At 34.8% G+C, this 22,213-nt stretch overlaps 2 protein-coding genes across 3 annotated transcripts; both read right to left on the reverse strand.

Annotated features, from left to right (window-relative positions):
- Positions 1–3,726: 3,726 nt before the first annotated feature.
- Positions 3,727–5,207, reverse strand: LOC147408740 (actin-depolymerizing factor 5-like). Its single transcript, XM_086421378.1, has 3 exons — positions 5,055–5,207; positions 4,608–4,867; positions 3,727–4,119 (listed from the first exon to the last, which is right to left on the reverse strand). The coding sequence occupies exons 1-3, from the start codon at positions 5,073–5,075 to the stop codon at positions 3,969–3,971; spliced, it is 432 nt and encodes a 143-aa protein (XP_086277504.1). The 5' UTR covers positions 5,076–5,207; the 3' UTR covers positions 3,727–3,968.
- Positions 5,208–9,774: 4,567 nt separating this feature from the next.
- Positions 9,775–17,825, reverse strand: LOC147408741 (26S proteasome non-ATPase regulatory subunit 4 homolog). 2 transcript variants are annotated; one of them, XM_086421398.1, is made up of 11 exons: positions 17,688–17,825; positions 17,458–17,571; positions 17,173–17,278; positions 15,095–15,209; positions 14,803–15,012; positions 14,403–14,718; positions 12,523–12,658; positions 10,527–10,630; positions 10,363–10,431; positions 10,120–10,202; positions 9,775–9,952 (listed from the first exon to the last, which is right to left on the reverse strand). In XM_086421398.1, exons 1-10 carry the CDS (start codon positions 17,697–17,699, stop codon positions 10,158–10,160), a joined length of 1,227 nt encoding a protein of 408 aa, XP_086277524.1. In that variant the 5' UTR covers positions 17,700–17,825; the 3' UTR covers positions 9,775–9,952; positions 10,120–10,157. The 2 variants fall into 2 exon arrangements, with proteins under 2 accessions (XP_086277524.1, XP_086277516.1); XM_086421390.1 differs by having other exon boundaries at positions 9,775–9,957.
- Positions 17,826–22,213: the final 4,388 nt, after the last annotated feature.

Genomic DNA, 22,213 nt, shown 5'->3' on the forward strand with positions numbered 1-22,213 from the left:
TGATTTATGATTCTATGATGGGAGTGTGAAAAAAAGAGGATTAGATTATTATGACGCAAAATGCATATGTAACAATATAATATAGCAATAGACTTCTATGCGGCAAATAGAAAGAAAAATAATGTTAAAAAAAATGTTTTTTTTTTCTTCTTTACAACAACTATATGTAGTAAGAAATAATTGAAAATATTTTACAAATAAATAAAAATGTATAATTAGTAGAAAAATATTTTCATATCATTATGTATCCTTGAGTTCGGGTTGAGCTGGGTTGCCCATACCGTCAACCCGAATTGAGGTCATGTTTAACATAACATGGTCAAGGCTCCCCTCTCAATCGGGTTGGGTCTAGATCAGCCCACCTAAGTTACAGTCCTACGAGTTCATGAGTTCTCATGAATCATGATATGTACTTTCACCGATTGTCTAATTTGAGAGTTTAACTAAAATGATTGAGATACCCTCATCTTCGTTCTATTGTAAAAATATTTTGCTGGTTGGCTCATGCCTATTTCATTAATAACTCAATTTTCTATCATATTGTCTTCTAAATCCGTTAGAAGAAAATCAACAAGCCCTAGATGACTTAGCCAAATGAATCAAGGATTCATGAAGACAATGGATTTTAGGGCAAAATCAAAGTTATTTTGAACTTAAGAGACTGAAGACTTGACTTTATGATGGCCAAACTACAAGAGGTAGCTCAAATATTCAGTAAAATGAGGGGCACAACTTTTAAAACCTTCAAGGACATCAAACTCCTGATTTATTGTGATTAAGGGGCATGGAGAGATTTTTCTATTTATTACGTGGATTACTAAATGCTTAGTAAAAAAAAACTTATTTTATATAGATAATAAATATTTTAACCATTTTCAAAAATAGTTTTTTATATCAAAAACACAAAACCTGGTTAATTTGGCAGTGTTGTAATTAACTAAGAAGATATTTTGAAAATATTGGCGAAGACATCTCGAATCTCGATGAACGAATGTGGTGCACAATTATGTTGACCATCTTGCCAACTTGCCTTTGAGATCAGATTGACTCACCGAGTCATCTTTGTTTAGGACGAGTTTTAATATCCCGAATCAGCCTAATAGGTGGTTCCAAGTTCCAACTACTATATGTTCATTATTTCCTAAAAAATACTCAAGTTTAAAAATGGATAAAAAGGTGGAAATACTTGCATACAATGACCATAAATAGTCTGTCATGCTAATCTTTTCTGCATTGTTCTAGAGTTGTAAATCAGTCCAGCCAGACTTCATAGGGTCTAAACAGTATGAGGTTGGGAGTGAGTCAACCCCAAGGGGTCAGCCTAGGGGCAAGTCGAGCCTAAACTCCTCACGAAGGGTAGGTCAAGTGAGCGAAAGCCAACAAATTAATGAATTCCTTGGGACCATCCTCCAGGGTCCAGTTGTCTCTCAACTCAACTAGTTGCACGTAGGACTTTCTGAGAGGGTGGTGTGTGTGACCGTGGGATTAGTTTCACCCAAAGGGTGGGGTTAACCACGATAACCAAAAAAAAAAAATAGAGCTGGGGGTGAGTTTGGTTTAGGGGTGTCAATAGGTACCCATTTAATTGGAACTAAAATTGAAACCCCAGATCTGGATCCTTATTTTCAATATCCGATTAGAGTCGGGTCTAAAAGAAACTAAACCGATTTGTTTTGCCAATTTTTTTTTTTTTTTATATATTATAAATGATTGAAGATTTTAGAACCTTTTAAAGTTAATAGATATTAAAGAATTTTTTTTCATGTTTTCTAATAAATTAAAATGTCATTCTTTCATTTAAGTTTATTACTATTAAAGAAGATGGTTTTTAGTTTTTGAAAAAAAAAGTTAACTATATTTGTTCGATGAATTTGAAATTATTTTTATGATTAAAAAAGCTCTTGCATATAAAGAAATATAATACTAACATTAGTCGAGATTCTTTTTATCTTATCCATTAATTAAAGAACTAGAACTGATGGGTATCCATAGTTTTTGGCAGTTATTGGAACCGGAGTCGACCAAAATATGATGGTTCCGGTTCTAAAAACCTCAGGAACCAAACCATTGACACCGCCAGTATTGTTTGATCGTATTGGTTTTGGGCTTTAGTAGTCAGGCTATGGGTGAAGCCTATTCCAAACAAATTAGTTGGGCTAGTAGGCCCCCTAGATTTGTTGGGCCCATAAAATTCCAAATATCCAAGGGAAATGGGTCGAAAACAGACATATTCCAACTAATTTTCAAACAACATAAATCTAGGTCAATGTGGCTTTAGTAATTGTGGATTGAGTTTTCCGTAAGAAAGGCACCAGTGTGGAACCTGCCAAAGTATCTCGAAACTTTAATTATGTTATAGTCTTAGCTAGAGAAATTGATCAAAAAGTCTCTTAACGAAGATTCTCCTCTCTGGTTATAGGGTTTCTTTACATGAAGTATAATGTGAAAGTTTTCTTCTAATATACCTTCACACAATCTTAGAGATTCATGATTATCTATTTTCAGAATTTACGTTGCCAGTGTCTCATCCAGGAAGATGAACCTTCTTGAAGGATAGACTTGAATACAATATTTACGTGGGATAATATCACATCTCGAGTGCCGCTTCTCTCTACTTTTATCTAATTACAATGCACATGATTAATTCCCACTCCATTCAATATGAATCATGAGGTGACACATGTCCGGTTTTGATTTATTGTATATTTTTTTCCCTACAATAATTAATCACAATATAAAAATATTGAAAAAAAAAAATATATGTAAGCAAAATATTAGCACATAAACTTTTTCTCATCACATTAATAATTTATTTATACTAATACATTATTATTATTATACACCAATATAGACATTGTCTGCCTCCCTTCATGGGGTCTTCACCTTCTACCCCTTTTTAGTTTTTACCTTCTCCCTCTCTCAGGGTCTCTCTCTTGAGAGATGTTCACAATGAAATCTTTCTACCTCTAAAGTCCCAAAAGAGGCAATAGTGTGGGAACCATTTTCATAAAAAATAAAGTTTACTTATAAGACATTTTCACGGCGGGATAACAGCTAAGTAAAATCTCCTTATTTTCTATATTTGGAATGAATTATAACCATCAATTAGCAATACTTAATTCTTTGTGTGGAACATGGTTTTAAAACTTGTTTTGACGTTTGGTCTCTTCCATGAACGAGACCAAGTTTGTCTTGGATGATTTTTCTGATACGATTGAGACATCTCGTTCAACAATGAGAAAAATGAACGTGGGTTTCAAATCTTGTCCGATACATTGATTTGTCCGTCCGTATTGTTGTTGAGCAATATCAAGACGACTCAGGTGATACATCTCAGTCTCGAACAAGTTTTGAAACCATGTATTGAAACTCTTGCATTTGAATCATCTTGTCGGTTCAATCAAATTATCTAGTTTGAATGTACCACGGCCCAGTAATTGTGTCAAATAAAAAAACCATGACTAATGCATTGCTTTGTTGCTTGTTAACTGGTCAAACCGTAATTTATTGGCTAAAGCATCCTGTTTGGGTGTAAGTGAAAGGCAAAAGGGCTTGGGTTGGTTCCTTTATGGGAAGGGGCTGAAGCGTACTAACAAACAGACAAGTTGATACCAACTCCAAAGCAAAGCACATCATAAAGTGGCTCCAGTTTACGTTGGAGTTGCATAAGCCTATCCCCATAAACAAACACCAACTCCTTTCCCCTTATTAAAGTTAATAAAATAGTTTAATTAATAATAATTTATTATAAGAGATTAGAAGATTAACTTACATTAGTGACAAAATCTAGGAAGGAAACAAAGATAGAGCACCACTTCCTAATAATCCCATTCCCCATGATGAAAGCTAGTAGTAAACTAAACTAAAGAGGAGGAGAGTTAAGTGTCACGTGCCACACAAACATTGGGCACGTGAGGCCAACATTAATTAGACTTGGAAGAAGAGATAAGAAGTGTGTAACCATATATCTATTTGGCTCTGTCTTTAATGATGTCGAACCCCATCTCCGTGGGGTCTGTGGCCTGGACTTCGTAGTGAACACCTTCCAAAACTCTCCTCAATCCATCTTTGGATGTCGCATATAACACCTTCGCTCTAATCCTTGATGCTGTTGGTGCCCTGTAATTTAATCCACACACACTTTCAGTAATTTATAGATCAAATGTTTGATGTCTCTTTAACTTCATTTGGTGTGTGAGGTATAATTTCATCCAGTGGTGTATCATACAAGAAAAAAAAAAAAGGGTGTGGCAATAGAAATTCTCTACTACCCTAACAGTAATAGGTAAAGAAACATTCTCAAACACCGTTTGAGGCAGAGCATCAGACATACGGTTGAGATAGGATGAATACATTTACTAGAATAGAATCCCAAAGATTATTCTCTCATATCCACCGTTCATTCCAAGCTCTCCTCCTCAAACATCGTTTGACACAAATAATGAAACTATACAGTACGAAAATGACTTTTCTAACCCTAACAGACAAATCTGCGTTGGTCTTTACATCAAAACACAAGGACTAAACAGTCAATTTAGAAAAGGAGATCCATCGCTTTAGTAGCAGATAATCTATAGAGATAAGAGAAGGGTAAAAGAGTAACAAACCAAGCAATGAAGAAGATCTTGCTCATCCTGCAGTTATCAACCGTGACAAAATCAAAATCAAAGACAGCATATCTGCAATCATCGTCTGGTAGCGAAGCAGCCAGATCATCATATCCTTCTGCGGGCCCACCTACCTTATCCACGATCACCAGCTTCGATCCCTCGTCGATCTTGAACACTATGTATCGATGCACCTTTTTCCATTTCATTGCCATAAACGAGTTCTTACACTCGTCCGTTACCCACATTCCTGTTGTCGCCTGATGTAACATAGCGGTATACCATCAGAACCACCGAATCAGAGGGATAGATAGATAGATAGATAGATATATAATAGTAAAAAAGAAATCTGAATCGATTAATTCTAAAAAAAAATAAGAAAAAAAGAAAAGATTTATTTAAAAGCTAAATTCATCAAATCTTTTCTAGTGTAGATAGATAGATTACCATCTTGAAGGCCATAGCCATGGTTGTAGATGATGAAGAAGAAGAAGATCTTGATTCTTGGTGTCTTTCTTTCTGCTTTGTTTTAGACTCTTTGAGTTGGGAAAGGGTGAGTTACGTATTATTATATATCGATATGATTCTTCAAATGCCACTGGTGTTGATTGTAATTACGGGTTTGTTCTGATAGCTACAGTTCCTAAATGAATTGACCCATTTGCCCCTTCGTTTGTTAAGCACTACGGACATTTACAAACCAGTACAAACGTACCAATACGTCTAAATAAAAAAAAAAAAAAAAGTTTTGCTGTTCATTTAATAACAAAAGCTTGATGTTTTATTCTTGAAAATCTAATATAAATAAGGATAATGTTGAAGTAACATTAAAATGTACTTCATAGGAGAACATTTATGACGTGGAGGTGTGTCAGAATTATAGATGTCTTCATCGAGATTTTACTCGTATCTCAATGAAAAGCATTTATGATTCTGACACATTCACGTCAAAAATGTCCCCCACAATGTGCATTTCAATATTACTCTAGCACGACTCAATAAATAAAGTAGGGATCCAGTCTGGTGTCCTGTTTCTAATGAAGATAAGGAATCACCCCATTTTACGTGGGGAGCGAATCCTTTGTAGCCCATTTCACCTGTAACTCTTGTTCTACCATCTATAGAACATCACATTCAAGGAAAATAATAACAGAACCCTCTTGGATTCATGGTTTAGATTAGATTTGAAAAAAAAAAAAATCAATATATATATATTTGTGGTCTTAATCAGTGTTTGAAAATGAACGATCATTGTATTCCTATATTTAACCGATTGGATATAATTATCTTGATGACATGGTGCACCCACAAATGTTGATATAGGCTATAGAGGGCTTCAAAAGATTCACGCTACAAAGTATCCGCTCCTTTACATGGCATTTTTGTGACCTACTAACCGTATGGATATGTGGTCTATCCTTTGGTGAATCTACACACAAAATATCAATTTGATTAATGATGTGCATCCTTTGATATAACATTATTATCATATAAATGATTTCTATTCATTTTAAAATTCTTTTTCAAGAGATTAGATCTAGTGGATACAAGTTATCAAATGCTATGATTTTCGATAGGTGGGTTCACCAAAAAATGGACCACATTTTCCAATTGATTGGAGAGGGCGACATCAAACTTTTGAATTAAGGGGAACAATCTATAAGATTGGCGGGGACCAAAAAGTGATCCGTAAATTACAGAGGGCAACATCAAACTTTTGAATTAAGGGAAACAACATATAATAATTTGGTGGGACCAAAAAGTGGTTCATATAATTCCAGAGGGTGACATCAAGCTTTTGATTTTAAGGGAAATAGTAAATTCATACTTTTAGAGACGTGTTGGTTTTGAGGATAAGCATAATTTGATACTTGTTTTATCTTTATTTATGAGAATAAAACCTTAGATAAACTCTTTACCGATTGATTTTGGTTTAGAGTGACATTTCTACACCAAACTTAGGTGAATTGACCATCACTTACTTTCATTGGTTGGTCAAATTTGACTATTACTACAGTAAAGCGTCACAGATCAAAACAAGGAAAATACATGAGGGGGTCTAAAGTTTCTTTAATCAATTTAAGAATCTATTAAAGTTTCTGTTCATGAAAAATTCTTGACCTTTAGTGAATAATTCACGATTTATTTATTCTTTGAATTAAACAAATAAAAAAAATTGTATATAAAAAAAAGTTAAAGCTATGAGCCCTTTTTTCAAAAATAATTTCCCTTCCTCACAATCTTGCATGGTAATGTATTTATTTGTTCTCTCCCAATTATACCACACTCACTTACCTGGCATGTGCTCGTAACTGATTCTTGGATAAGACCATGGTTTATGGACTGGACAAAGCCTAAATATGGATCCGATCTGTTGTCTACATATATAAGTGTATTTTTTTAGTAAAAAAAGAGGATGATATAGTGAAGAGTTTGATTAATTTGGTCACTTGATTAGTAGTTGAGAATTTTATTTACTTTCTGTTTTATTTGTATACATAGTTATTATACTTTATTTATTCGACTTTATAAAACCTTAAGTAAAAAATTTACCTATATAATTGAATTTTTTATTTTTGACTTTTTTAAGGGTTGAACCCGAATAACTCTCAAATTGCATTTTTGCTATTCTCCATCTTTTTAACCAAAATTTTAAAAGTCATGTTGAATTATATTCTGAATCGTAGTTGAATTAATCCCGTTAATTTTTGTTCTATGTCAATTTACTAACCATATGCTCTAGAGGGAGAATTAAAATATGATGCTAAAAATAAAAGTACGTGATAAGTTATAGAAACTCAATTCAATCTTTATTTGGATTGCAAAAATAATGTGCAGAATCATAATTCTAAAAAGAAAAGAAAGAAATAAAAATCTGAGAGAACTGACGTATCGGCAGCCATCTCATTATAAAAAGAGAGCTATTGCCACACCAACTTTTACTAACGTCACCCAAAGATGTGTGCTAATTTTTAGGTGATGTATTTACGAATAGAGGTGGCAATATAAAATAGAGCATCAATAAAAGTAAAAGTACGCAATTTCACTAAAATCTTCTCATTATTCTATTGGATGGTGAACAACTTGACGTCGGAAGGGAATGGACGGACTAGGGAAAAAGATTGATTCTTGTTTTTGGCCTAGTAATTTTACATCGAGTCTCCAACTCGAATTTTGGAGATAATGATGGCAATATAGTAATAACTCTAAAAGGGAGGGATGTTACTGTACAAAGAGATCCAATTATAGGATACGATTTTATTATACAACTAAACTAGATAATTAGAATACTGTGTGCACATTATATAGGTGGGCTCGTCTCGGATCAAACGCTTCTGTCTGAGAGAGAGGGAGACACTTTGCGTAAAAGCTAAGGGGGGAAGAAGGAACTCATTACCTCACTTATTAAATTATAAAGATGGTTTGAAAAAAAAAAAAAAAAAAAGGTGAGAGAGAGAGAGAGAGTAAAAGCTTCTCGAGTTAATCGAATCCATGGACGAACATAACCTTATTCTGCTTCTTTGCATTTTTAGAATTTTATAACGTCAAGAGTTCAAGTCCCCATAGTATTTGGGTTTTATCGAAAAAGATAACAAAGGGAACTGTAGAGGATTGAGGTAGCAAAACATGTGGAAAATAATGTTGCAAATATCATGGTCCACTCCTCTAGTCTCCTCCGTATTACAATAATTTTCATATAGTATATAGTTATAATAAGGAGGAAACGATAAGACAAGTTGGGATTATTGAGAGGGATAAGGATGCGAAGTAGATACATGCGAGAGAGGTTGAGATTGAGAATCAAACAGCAGTACGACGAGTGTTAACAAACACTAAAATCTATGTACACACGGGCATGGGTACACACACCCACGAGGGTGGGCCTCATTTTGAACAAACAAAGACTTACATCAGATGCCCCACCACTCCTGTCCACGACTCCTTGTTCTTATAATTTGAGCATTGGATCCACAACATGGAGTGGTTATAGTTGAGTTTTATGGTTTGATTTTGACACCTGGAATCATGGTTCATAGCTGCTTTTCTCTTTGGAAGTAATACTTTGTTAATTCATCCATCACAAAAGAGCAAAAAAGAAAAAGATAAAAATAGGGATGAATTAAAATAGTTAGACTCACTGGAGATGTTCACAGGTCAGTTTAGGTGAACTGTTGCCAGTCTTTTCTGTCTCACAATCATGTAAGGTTGATCTATAAGGTTCTCAAATACCAACAACTTTCATGATTAAAGTTAAAATAAAGGAGAAATGATACTACTTAATTTATTAGATTAGTCCATAATCCATGGGACGTGATTACTTCGGTCGGTCTCGTCTACTTCGTACACAAGAAATAACTCTTCCTTGCCCAAGATGAGCATGATATATGGGTAAATAAACCCAAGGGATTGCCATGTGCCCTTTTAAGGAAAGTGAGTTATGCATAGTACCTGAAGACCTCCAAATATAATTCAATTGAAAGGGTAGGGTTGTCATTGCTAGTTGTCAAACTCGTGAAAATCACCTCTTTACATGATTATTGATAATACATTTAGTTCAGTTGATACTAAAATATTCCCCAAACAATAACATAAGACATGACTTTAAATAGAATCGAGATATATTTAAAATAGAAGTGACATTTAGTCCATGGCCCTGCTGGGGAAAGTCAATAGGTCGGGCACAATGCACATCCTAAACAATCCAATTACGTAGAACCTACTAACCTACTATGCTCAGTGATACTCAACCCCAAGACCATCGCCAACCCCAACATCCCTACATAGGAGATGGAGCTGCTCTAATCTTTTGCTTCTCCCGTCCATTTGAGAATGGATATCGTAGACATGGATATACATTCAAATTGTCACTATTTATATACAGCACCCGACCTCAGACCAATTTGAGCAACTCTTTTATCAATTTTTTTTTTCTTTGGAAGTGTTAAGTGGACCACTCTATCAGTTGGTACAACATAAAAGCTTAAAGCCATTTGCAAATACCCACCCTCGGTGCTTTTACTTTCTGAAGGGGACAGAAGTTTATAGGGCATAAATGAATTTTGCAGGCAACCCAGTGATGGTGATTCCACATCTTTTAACATTATTTGGTCCACTGCCACTTCAAGCTTAAGATGAGAGCATCCATGACCATTAAAAAAGAAAGATATGCAGGAAACAAATAAAACAAATGAAAATATTGTTGGTAGATTGTAGTTTAGAAATTTTGGTAATGGGAATCCATTCCTTCTTATAAGAATACAAGTCTGTTCTCTCTTACAAGTGCTCTCACAAGATGAATGGGAACCTTCTTCACCCATCAAAATGATAATTGGAAGCTCTCTGACCTGACCTGCAAAAGAGGAATGAATAAGCTATTTAGGAGCCTAAAGCAAGATTCCACATAAACTGTAATAAAAAAAGGATTGAGGTTAAGCTAAGTGAGTAAGCTAAAAGGAATCTCATCCATGTGCTGTGGAGGAACTATGAATTGAATGACGATTCAAAAACTGACCTAGGAGATTGAAGGCATAGGATGTCTCTACGGCAACATCACTTCTCATTTGGTGGCTTATCTTCATTCTTCTCTTGCTCCGACTAGTATTTACAATAGGAGAATGAACATCAAATGACCAACAACTCATTTACACAAATGTTTATAATACACGAGCATTTTTTATTATTAAAACACACACTTGAGCAAACCAACAGTTATTGACTGTATCAATCCTAGCATTTAAATGTCTCATGAACTCACCTCTTCTTGGCCTTGCAGAGATGCAAGTACATCTTTCACTGAAGGGTCATTGGGGTCAACTCCTGGAAGCTGCCAAGAGCGGTGAGGTATCATTAAATCATACTTACAAAGCGAGCTAAAATGAATCTTCAAGGGAATTACTATCTGAAGTTTAGGATACATACAGAAGCAAGAATAGATGACACAAATGACTGGTCTCCCAGTACTTTGTTCATTTCATCCTGGGTTGCTGGTCCTTTTATGTTATCCTGCACAGACATCTGAAGGGCTGCATGCAGCAAAGAAGAGTTATAATCAGTAGATGAATGGATAAGAAGTTGGATACCACTCAAGGTTTAAATCTTACTTTGACTTCTCTTTTTTTTTTTCGATTGGTAAAAGAAAAAAAATTATATTTTCACAAGGATGGGGCAGCAGCCCCACTTACAAGAAGCACAAAAATCAAGTGAGTGAGAAACTCAGAGAAAACTATAATACAACAGAATCATCACTAAGAATCCTTCTGACCGCGTCACCCATCAGAAGAGAAAGTTATCAAAACCAGTGCTCCCATAACCAGCAAAGAAAATTACCACAAATACAACAAAATGTTAATATTTATCACAATGGCCTATATGCTGTCCTCACTTTCAATGACTCAGCAGTTCCTTTCCTCCAAGAACTCCGAACTGATGCCAACTCTAACAAATCTTCTCTATTTTGAGGGAATACCAATGTATCAACAGAGTTTCCATACAAGTTCATGTCAATTTGATAATGATTCTGCCAAGCCAGCAAGAGTCTTCTTGATTCCCCAATTGATCAAGCCATCAACTGAAACCAAGACTAAACTCTTTTCTGTACATAGCAACTATTACAAGTTTACAACAAGATCAAGTCTAATTGTTCCACTAGGGAAAACATCATTTTTTTATTTCATCCACCATTTTAAATCCGTATGAGAACAATAAGAGGTGTTCTCCTTCACTCGTTCACCATTCCTATTACAATGCTGAGTCAACCCAGGCCCCTGAGGAGTCTTCAATAGTGTAGTGGGCTTCGAAATAGATAGGAGGTATCACTGATTTGTAATCCGCAATAAAAGAACATGTTTTGTTTGGGTGAAAAACCATAAGGTTAACGTCATCAAGCAAAGCATAGTACTTTTACCCAGGGTTCAATCATATTGTATCTAAATATATTGGCCAGTATATTGCGGTTTTTGAACAATACAATACAAAGATTCCTAAAATTAAATATATTGGTTGGTGTCGGATTGTATCAGAATGCTTTGGTTTGTATTGGTATGTGTCAGAATGTTTTGATCAAAACATTTCAAAACAAATCAAAATCACAAAAAGAAAAAAAAATATATTCAGAAAAAAAAAAAAAAAGAGCAATGGAATCTCTGCAAAAAAATAGATATTTGAATGATACCAAGAATTTCTACAAAAAAAAAAGGCAATTAAAATATAGAAGAACAGAGTCCACAATATTTTGATTAAAATCAAACATCTTATCCAGTAGGCTACAGGTACTTGATAGTTTATCGAAAGTTAAAATATTAAACATATTTTAATGCAATCTAACTTACTGTATTCACCGATTATGGGTGTCTAATAGCATGTACGAACGTGAAAAATGTGCTATACTTAAAATGAATAGTTATAAGAGTCATTTCACAACCTAGAGAACATATATAATTTTAAATTATTTGTTATAAAAATGTTAATTTTTATGAATATTTCAGAATTTTTTGGGAATGTTTTCGTTTCGTATTGGTGAATGTTTTGATTTTTCCCCTTGACTGGAACATTCCTCCAAAACAACATTTTAAACCTTTCTTTCACTCTGTCATAATCTCCACAATCAATAAATCTAAAAAAAATCGAATTTCAACTGCATGAAAGGGCATAACAAAATAGGCTACCTGACAGACATCAGACATCTTTTCTTTTTCCAGAAGTGACAAAGATATTATTAAGAGAAGGAAGGCTATATATATGTAGAAGACTTTATCTTGAAAAGGCAACAAACTTGTGAAAAAGAAGTGCATATGCTAGAAAAAGAATTTCTTCAATGATTCCATACCCTAGTAACAAGTTTTTTGATATATGGAAGACTAACATAAATCACACACATACATAGATGGAAATGCTTCAACAGAATATAGGAACTCACCAAGGGCCAGCTCTTGATCGTCTGTAATTGCCTCTGACATATCTGTGTCTCCCATTGAAATACCACCAGATTGACTAGACTTTGGGTCATCCATTGACATCATAAGGGCCCGCCCTAGCAACGCGGTCTCATCATCCTGTTATCATTTCAAAGACATTTTAAGTATAATTAAGTGTTTGACTTATCTGATGATGAGCTTATAGCATGCTACTGTAGAACAAATGCTAGTTTTCGAAGGAAAACAAAGTGGACAACAACCACAAGATACAAGTATTTGTCCGAATTGATCCTAAAATTTATTACACCTTAGAAAACATGTCATCGTTACGATAATCCTGGAACAGTAAAAATGCAACCTTAACGTTAAGAAACCAAATGGAGTAGTTGCTTTCCAAGACCAAATCATAGAAAGGCCGGAGAATTTCAAAATGATAAAGAGTTAATAAACCCCAACATTAGCAAAGACATTCTAAAACAATGCATTTTTCGTGTCATGATGAGAAAGAACATAAAATTTCAGTTACATCTGGAAGTAGAATTTCTGTTGAAGAAGATGCCAGCTTGATAAGATGGCAAACGTTGTGTGTTAACATCATGATTGTTCGTCCAAAACTCTCCATTACCTTTTTATTTGTTTTCTAGATCATTCCATCTTACTTATTTAGTAACAAAAACCAATAACAAATCCTTGCTAACCAAAAGATCAGATAGAAAATCCATGGGAATTTTAAAAAAATACCGATAACCCAGCTTTTTCTCGTTGATGTAAAAAACACATGGACACGTGTTTCAGTGTGATGCAAAGTGTCAAACACATTGACCCCCATGAACATGATAACCAATACAACCATAATCTTTGTCATGTTTTCAATTTTGAGAGGTATTTTATGTCTATCATAACAAATACCTATCACAAGCATAGCATTAAATTTCAACATATTTCCACGAAATATTTCCATTTTCACAAGTTCCAACACGAAATTTAACCGATAATTTCTTTTTATATATATTTTGGTGGAAATCTCTATTTATTTCATGAAATATTTTGATGAATAGTGAATTTCAGCCAAAATTATCATTTTTTAGGTATAAAAATGCAATATTTTGATGGAAATATTTCTATGAATAGTAATTTTGACCGAAAATATATATACTTTTTTGAAAAAAACTTATAATTGCTTGTAGGAAGAACTTGTAAATCACATATATTATTTACTAGTAAAAATTGCATAGAACATTCATCCATTAGTATAAATGAATTATGATTAGTTAGTTATATATATCATCTTATTTTAATCTATTCTAAGCATATTAGTACGTTTATATAAAGACGCTTACAATCAACAATGTTTCAATTAGTTGGAATACATTAGCAATTTATTCATACTTATTAAAAAAATAAAAGAAATATGATTACACATAAATGCAATACTTAATAGTTTCTTCATTTTAATGTCTTACATATTAAGTTGTATGTAGTTAATGTTACATTATTATTCTTATTTCCACTGTCAGCCTCTCAATACATGTGCATATGTGTAGCAAAATGTTGTTGATATTCAATTTCTCACTCCATATGGTAGTTTATTGTATTTTGATGATTTAATGAGTGCGTTTTAATGCCTATTTTATCGTTTCCTACAGGGTTAATGAAAATTTCATCAATATTTCTGTCATTTCCATCATTTTCAAAAAATGTATTCATTTCCACATTCATCGGAATATTTCCATTTCCAGACTAACCAAAATAGATATCGAAATCGAAATTGAAATTTAATACCTTGATCACAAGTATAGACAAGCGTATAAATGCAAGACAATATTCAAAGATATAAAAGATGTTATCTGGGAAAAGCTTGAAGTTGAAGCGTGAAACCAACCAGTTGATCATTTCTTTTGCTGTCACCATCAGGAGATATAATGCCGACATTCTCAGTCATAGTTACATCCTGTGAATTTGATGACTGTTCCCCCGCTTGTTCTTGTCCACCAGATTCCTCCGCAGCCCTTCTAGCAGCAGCTTCTTGTCTTGCTCTCTCCTCTTCCATTGAAACTCTAAGAGCAAGAGCAAGCTCAGGCTCTAAGTTGGGATCAACACCAAAATCAAAACCAGAAGCACCACCAGCCACAGCTGCTGCCGCTGCTGCAGCGGCAAAGCCACTTCCCCCTTCCTCATCCCCGGTAAATATGGGTGTGCTGCAATACAAAATAGGGTACTATATCACTTGACATGAAGAAGAATGATTAGCAAACAAACATCATGCACGATAAAATTAGTACCTTATAAGCACATCAGAAAGAGCACTAGAACCAGCAGGGACATGAACAATGTGACTACTATCACTATTGTTTACAGAAGCAAGAAGGGCCTCTAGCTTCTCTGGCTTCCCTTCATCTTCTTCGCCAAAATCAACAACGTCAAGGGCTACACTGTTCTTTTTTAGTTTCCTTCCAATTGTTTCCAATACTTTCTTGTCATATTTAACAGGGCTGAAAAAACCATAGTAGATAATCACTAAATTTAAAAACTTCTGGAAAATGTTAAAGCACATAGAAATGTAATACAATTTACCTTCCAGCAAATACTATAATCCTCTGTTGCTGCTTTTTGTTCTGGCGATGCTTAAGAGCCAACTGAGCTATTTGGATCCCAGCGGCAAGGTTCATCTCACCACCTATCTCTAAACCTGTATATAGGAAGAAATGGACCTTAAGAGTAGTGTTTAACTTACTTTCTAATAAAGAATATAGGAGACGATGCACAGAACTTGTTGAGAGAAAACCCAAGTTCTTCTCAAACCATAGCTGAAAATTGTATCAATAACACAAAAAGGACACGATAATTAACCATCTTTGTCATACTTGTTATTCAATAGAAATTTAATAAAGTAAGATGTTAGGTAAGACACAATCATAAAACAGCCACTATTCTTAATGTCATGGAAAAATTGTGAAATTTTTTGAACAAAAGGTACGCCTAAAATCAAATGTGGATTCCCACGGAAAATGGGCACAAGGAAAAAAAAAAAAAAGAACTAACCATTAAATAGGAAGATATAGACTTAAAACTTAGCATTTACTTGTGTTGGTGGGTTCATAATGAGCTAAAAAACATTTTTACAGTTTTACTGATAAATTTTTCTATGCAAGTAAAAGAAAACAACTAAAGCTATACATAAATAAAAGAACTTAAGAAATTTAGCAACATGGACTAAAGGAAAAGAGTGTTGAATGAAAAAGTTGGAAGCAAGAGTGGAAAAGGGTGGCAGATATTTCCAATCTTACCTTTAAGTATTAGACAATTTTATTAATTATCGCCATCATAAACCTTGAAGTATCTAAACATGATATCAGGTTACCATTTACCAAATACTTATGAGTTGTAACCAAGTTAAAGAAGCCCTCCTAAAAGTAAGGAACTATTTGGTATCTAAACAACGATTGCGAAGCCCAAAATAAAAATTGAGGAAAAAATTAGGTTTTCCTAGAGTTCACTAAATTGGTGTTTCAAACTTTTAACATTATTTGCATAAATAATGAGTGTGTTGCTTCCCAGTTTGGATTTTTAGTTTGCCAAAATGGCAACTGGGCCCTCATTTTTTGCATACATCAAAATTCCAAATAGGCCATATCGCTAGTTAAACCTATTTTTATGAAGTTTTATTTATTGTGCTATTATTACACGCATGAAGTTTCCCAAAGACTTATGAGATTTAACTTTATAACTTTTCATAAAAAACAAAAAATTGGAGGCAAGCTTTAGGATAATCCAATGTCTGTTGTCTTAATGGATACTTTCAGTCCCATACTGGATTTTGCCAAGTAATTTGAATTTACTTCTTTTTATTTTGCCACTTTAGTATTGCATGGGCATATAGATTGAAGAAATATGCAATTGTGACTTCTCATGGGTTCTTCTTGGGACAACAATGATTCTAGCAGGATACGAGTAGTCAACCTTAGTAGTCCGAAAGTTTTTCAAGTCGAGTGTAAGGAAGGGATCTTTTTTATAGAGGGGACCAACTGGAACAACTTTTGTACCCCGAGGATAAGAAGATAAAGAGATAGAGGTCAAATGATATTCATTTTTTATTGTTCTTTTTTGTTTGCTTTGATGGATCGATTGTTCCCCTCGTTGGTCTTTTCGAACATAAAATTATCAGCCTCAGATGTGAACTGGCATATCCTGCCTTTTTACGGGAGGGCATATTATTTGGCATTTGCTCTTCTTCACCATTTTTTGGGGTTAATGGACAGAAATAAACGAAAGGGCTTTTCAAGTAAACGATGATGTTGTGAAAAACAGGAAATGCGGGAAAAATACAATACAGTTTAAGGAGTAGATCATGAGAACCATGATGATATTCCTATTTCTTACTTCAGTTGCTCGAATCCATAGTTTGGACTTTGGATTAACATGAGTATGTATCTTGGCATTTATGGATTTTGAAGCGAACTAGATCCAACTAATTTTAATAAAATTACTGCTACTGATAGCTTATTTTGGAACTCATGTTATGGTTAACAGAATTTCATCTTTATTATTACTCCTAAATAGTGTTATAAAATCAAACAAAAAAACTAAACAACATACAACCTCTGAAACTCGAATTATACTAAATCTGAACAAAAATTAAATGAAAAAATCACCGTGCATGCACGCCAGTATCTTGCCAAGATCGCCAGTAGGGGTTACCAAAACACGAACACCTTTGCCTGCCATTGTTAGAACTCCAACAGTATTTTCCGGATTAGACTGCAAACCAAACAATCATAAATTTCCCAACTTCAGATCCAAGAAAAAAAAAAACCCTAAACATTGTCCTGAATGACTGAACACACAAAAACCTCGATTACAGATGTTCGAAAAAGATATGAACCAAAACCCTAAAAACTCAACAGATCCTGAAACTGAAAGAAAAAAAATACGATCACCTGTGTTTTAGCTCCGCAGATGAGATTAACAGCGTCGGCTTGAGCTTGAAATCTAGTTGGAGAATAATCACCGTTCCTCGTCCATTCGGAATTATCAATACAGATCATGGTAGCCTGATGAACAGAAACACACATCAAATTAACTCTTAATCCGAAAAATAAAAACAAAAACAACGAAGATCGAATTCGAAGTTGAAGTGAGTGGTGGCCGAAGTGGTTCCATTGCTAACCTCGAGAACCATGGTTGAAGCTTATAGTGTCGAAGAATCGAATACTGGGTTGCAGAAAACCTCTATGGTAAGTACTAGGAGAGGGGGTCTGGGGGTCTGTGTTTACTTCTTCCTCAAGACAAGATTTGGGTTCGGTTATATAGAGCGTGATTTTGATTGGGCTATCAACTTGGCCCGTTGGCCCACTCATCCTACCTGTTCCGCCCGAAAAATAAAGTTTAGGACCTTCATCTTGGGCCCGAAAGGTAGGCCCGAGTTCAAAAAATTTAACCCATTAAATCTAGTTTGGGCTGGGACTTAGCCAGCCCGTTACTATATTGTGTATACATATAAGTTATAATTACATGCATGATTTTGTATGAAAAAAAAAATTAGCTAAAATATATCTTAAAACAAAAAGAGTTTAATGTTATGAGTAAGTCTAGCCTTACTTACTAAGTAAGATTTCAAATCTTACTAAGGGTGTTGAGTTCACCTTGTGGCATCGAAAAACATGATCCAATGCCACAAGCATATAGAGTGAAAAAATTCTATGAACTTATAAAAAACACACTTAAAAAAGATAAATTTTCATCGTTAAATTTAAATTTTAAATTTAGGAGTTCAATAGCCGTCCATTTTAAAAACCTTGGATCAATCCCCCAAAAAATATTTTTTTGATTCTGAGTAGTGATGAATGCATGGTAAATCATACGTGGTTGACGTGGCAAGGGCACAAAACCATAAATCTATTTTTTCGAGATACACAAGGAAAAAGATTTGCGATTTTGTGCCCTTGCCACATCAACCATGTATGAATTACCACATGCATTCATTATTATTCATTATTGTTCTATGTTTATAGAAAGAGTCATAATAATCTGAATCCCTTTTTGTATGCTTTTTTTATTTTATTTTTTATAATCGAGTATCCCTGTAGATAATGGACCATGCCTATATCTAGACTTTGGCCAATCCATAGACCATGGTCTTCTCCAAGGACTCATCCCAAGGCGTGCGCAGTGCTAGCACATGCCCGTCGTGGGTTGCCCCTAAAGAAGTAATGCTAATACTGGGTATCGAACACATGACCAAAGGGTATTTACCGTTTATCGGTCCAAAATTGCCATTGAGCCAACCCCTCTTTTTTTTTTTTTTTGTACGCTCTACGTATGCTCCCTTTTCATAACCATAGATCATTTGCTTCAAGATACACAAGTGGAAAGATTTATGGTTCTGTGAGCTGTCAGGATAGGGAGTGTACCAAAAAAGGGAGTCAAATTATCATTAGTCTTATAAAAAAGTCAATTCGGGATTTCACATTATCTTATTTGACCAATTGCACGAACCCTAAAGATGGTAGTTTTGTAAATTAGGGATGGCTTCAATTCTATGAAATCCTGAATCGATTTTTATGTGAGCAAAAAAAAATTTTTGTTTTCTACCAGACAAACATGAAATGATGGAAATGCCCCTTGCTTCAACCTCTAGCCAAAAACACTGGACTTTTCTTCCAGAACCAATCATACTAAACCTTTGTCTCATGCACATAAGTTTAATTTCACAAACATTCGATTGCACTGAGGTGATCTTCAGATAATTTTTCTGGGAAAGTTCACTTATACATCTCTCTTAGGACATATGTAGCAAGCCATGTGGGCTAACCGTTAAAATCTCTTAATCCCTTCAGGCAAATCCAGCAACACATCACACCGAACACATTAAGTTTTCGTTGAGTCTCCCCCACTAACTATGTCAACATCTTCATTGATACCATATTAATGGTTTTGTACCAATCCATCTTTGATCAAATACCATCTTTTGATGATTTCCACAAACTTTGTTTATTTGAACACTATAAACAAAGAGTTTATAGTGTGCTTGCGCTGCCCATAGAAGGTACTTAGTAGAGACTCACAAATGGTGATCTTTTTTTTTTTTCTTTTTTTAAAACATTTTATGTACTATTTGTTTTCTTTCCTAGTAGACTTCAAACTTCAAAATATGCTTTAATTCTGATTTTTTATTTTTTTGGTTTTTGTTACAGATGACAAACGGCCATGATGTTCTTGCAGTTAAGGCCTATATTTTCTTTTACTTTTAATACTTATCTCGAATTTTATTACTATTGTTTGTGGCTCTTTCTCCTAATATAAATACGCCCAAAAAGAATTGAAATATGGTGGTACTCAACCGTAAATCTCTCAAAAGGTTAGCCTAACTCGTGGACTGAGTTTCTCCAACAAACATAGAATTGGAGAAGTTCATGATAGTTTGACACTATAAAATTCAAAAGGTAGTCCAACTAGCCTTACAAAGTTAGTAAGGATTTTTCACCCTTACTAAGGGTCCTTGGGCTCACCTTGTGTCATCGAAAAACATGATCCGATGCTTCAGGGTTGTAGAGGACAAAATTCTATGAACATTGAAAAAAGAAAGATTAAAAAAAAGTTATTTTTTACTGTTGAATTTTAATTTGAAATTTTGGAGTTAGGCGGAAGTTTAGGCCGTCCATTTTCAAAACCTTTTATCAAAAGCCCCAAAAAAATTGTTCTTTGAAAAAAAAAATATGGATATGAATTTTTCAGTGAAATTTAAAGGGTTATGGTATTAGATTGCTAATCTGGTGGTTATGGTATTGGATTGCTAATCTGGTGATTCATTTGAGTAAAACGACCTTTAGTAAGGCTTAAAATCTTTATAAAGTATCACACTTTTCTTAGCACATACCACTCCCTAGAACTACTATCTCCATTTCAAAGCCTCTCATTCTCTTAGAAGGTTTCACATATGTACTCTACTATATATGGCACTCAACATGTCTTGAAGGAAATTAAGGAAAATGACACATCTAACCATATAAGCTTAGGATGATTTTTAAGTTTCTACTCTCAAGCATTGGCAGGTCCCTTAGTAAGAGTGTTGGTGGTGATATTATTAGTTTCATGTCGGTTATTCACCAAGACCAAAGAAATTGCACTTGTGACACTTTTGTTAGAGTTCGTGGCCCAAATTGCACCACCATTGATAACTACATTCCTGTCTCTCTGAAGAATGAGGACATAGTAACCTTGGTCTCTTCCAGTTTTACTAGCCCAAATTGGATTGGATAACTGGTCATAGATCACAAGATTCCCATCACTTTGCATTGTACAATAGCAATTACTCGACAAACCACCCATGTTCGAAGCCCACACCGGGTATCCGTTGTCGTAAAGCACAAGATTGCAATCTTGTTGCATTATTATGGAGTATCTACTGTACTTAAGATGGTCCCCAGTATGTAGAGTGTCACCGCTGTATAAAATGTTATCGGCCTCGCAATTATTGGTTGAGAATGAGGAAGATGAAGAGAAGAAGAGCAGAGCTGAGCATGGGTTTGGGAAAATGAGAAGAAATAGCAAAATTACTGGCCACGTTTCTCAAAGTTTGGTGTGAGAGTTTGGGTTGGGGCCTGGGGGTTATAAGGATGGCTAGAGGACTTTCCTAACCACACGCCAGTACATGAAGAAGACATGTTTGTTTGTTAAGCACTGTACCTCGGTCTTTTCTAACCGCGAACTTATCCGTCAGGCATTCAGACGTATGAATATCTCTATCGCAAATGACATCAGCAATAAGAGAGAAAATTTTTCTCTCCCGCCACGGTGGAAAACAGAAAATTTCTGATCTGATCACTTTGTGGCAATCCAAAATGTGATCCGATGTCGTGGGTTTGTAGAGGACGAAATTCTACTAACTTCAAAAAAAAAAAAAAAAAACTTTACTTTTCACTGTTGAAATTTAAGTTTGGGTAATCAGTAGCCGTTCATTTTCACTTCCATGGATCAAGTTAGAAAAATTATTATTATTATTATTATTTTGAATATGAGTTTTTTCATAAATCTAGAAGGTTGTGATGTCAGATTGAGATTGTGCTAATCCGTGTGGGCTAAATGACCTATTTTAAGATTTAAAATCTTAAAATTCAAAGTTGTGGGCTGGAAAGAGAAATTTTCTCTCTATTCCTGAGTCCTGATGTCATTTTGTCGGACTACTATTTTTACAAAGACGGAAGATCAGCTCTATTGCAACTCAAGCCCATTAGAGCCACGCTTGGGCTTTACCGAATTAGGCCCAAAGGGGTTAAAGGTCAAGTTTAAGGAACAGGTTGCCTCTTTAAGATTGGGTTCGAGATCATCCAAGTCTGGTCTGGCCCATTGATAACTCTAGATTAAACATATCCCTCCCATGTTTTGGTGAAATATTTCAGTCAGCACGCTGTATCCCTGTAGACAGTGGACAAGGCCTGTATCTGGGCTTTTCCCAGTCCATAGACCATAGTCTTGTCAAAGGGCTACTACTGGGGCACATGCAACACCCGCACATCACACACACCAGGTAAGTGAGGGTGCATCCTCATGATTTGCCCATGAGAAATTAATACTCATATTGAGTATGAACTCACAACCTATGGGCATTAATCGCTTATTGATCTGAAATTGCCGTTGAACTAACCCCTTGGGAATCTTTTTTGTTAGCTCCCTCCACAAAACCGTAGATCCTTT

This window comes from Akebia trifoliata, chromosome 2, assembly GCF_017979445.1.
Source record: "Akebia trifoliata isolate Shusen 1 chromosome 2, ASM1797944v1, whole genome shotgun sequence".
Classification (NCBI taxonomy): domain Eukaryota; kingdom Viridiplantae; phylum Streptophyta; class Magnoliopsida; order Ranunculales; family Lardizabalaceae; genus Akebia; species Akebia trifoliata.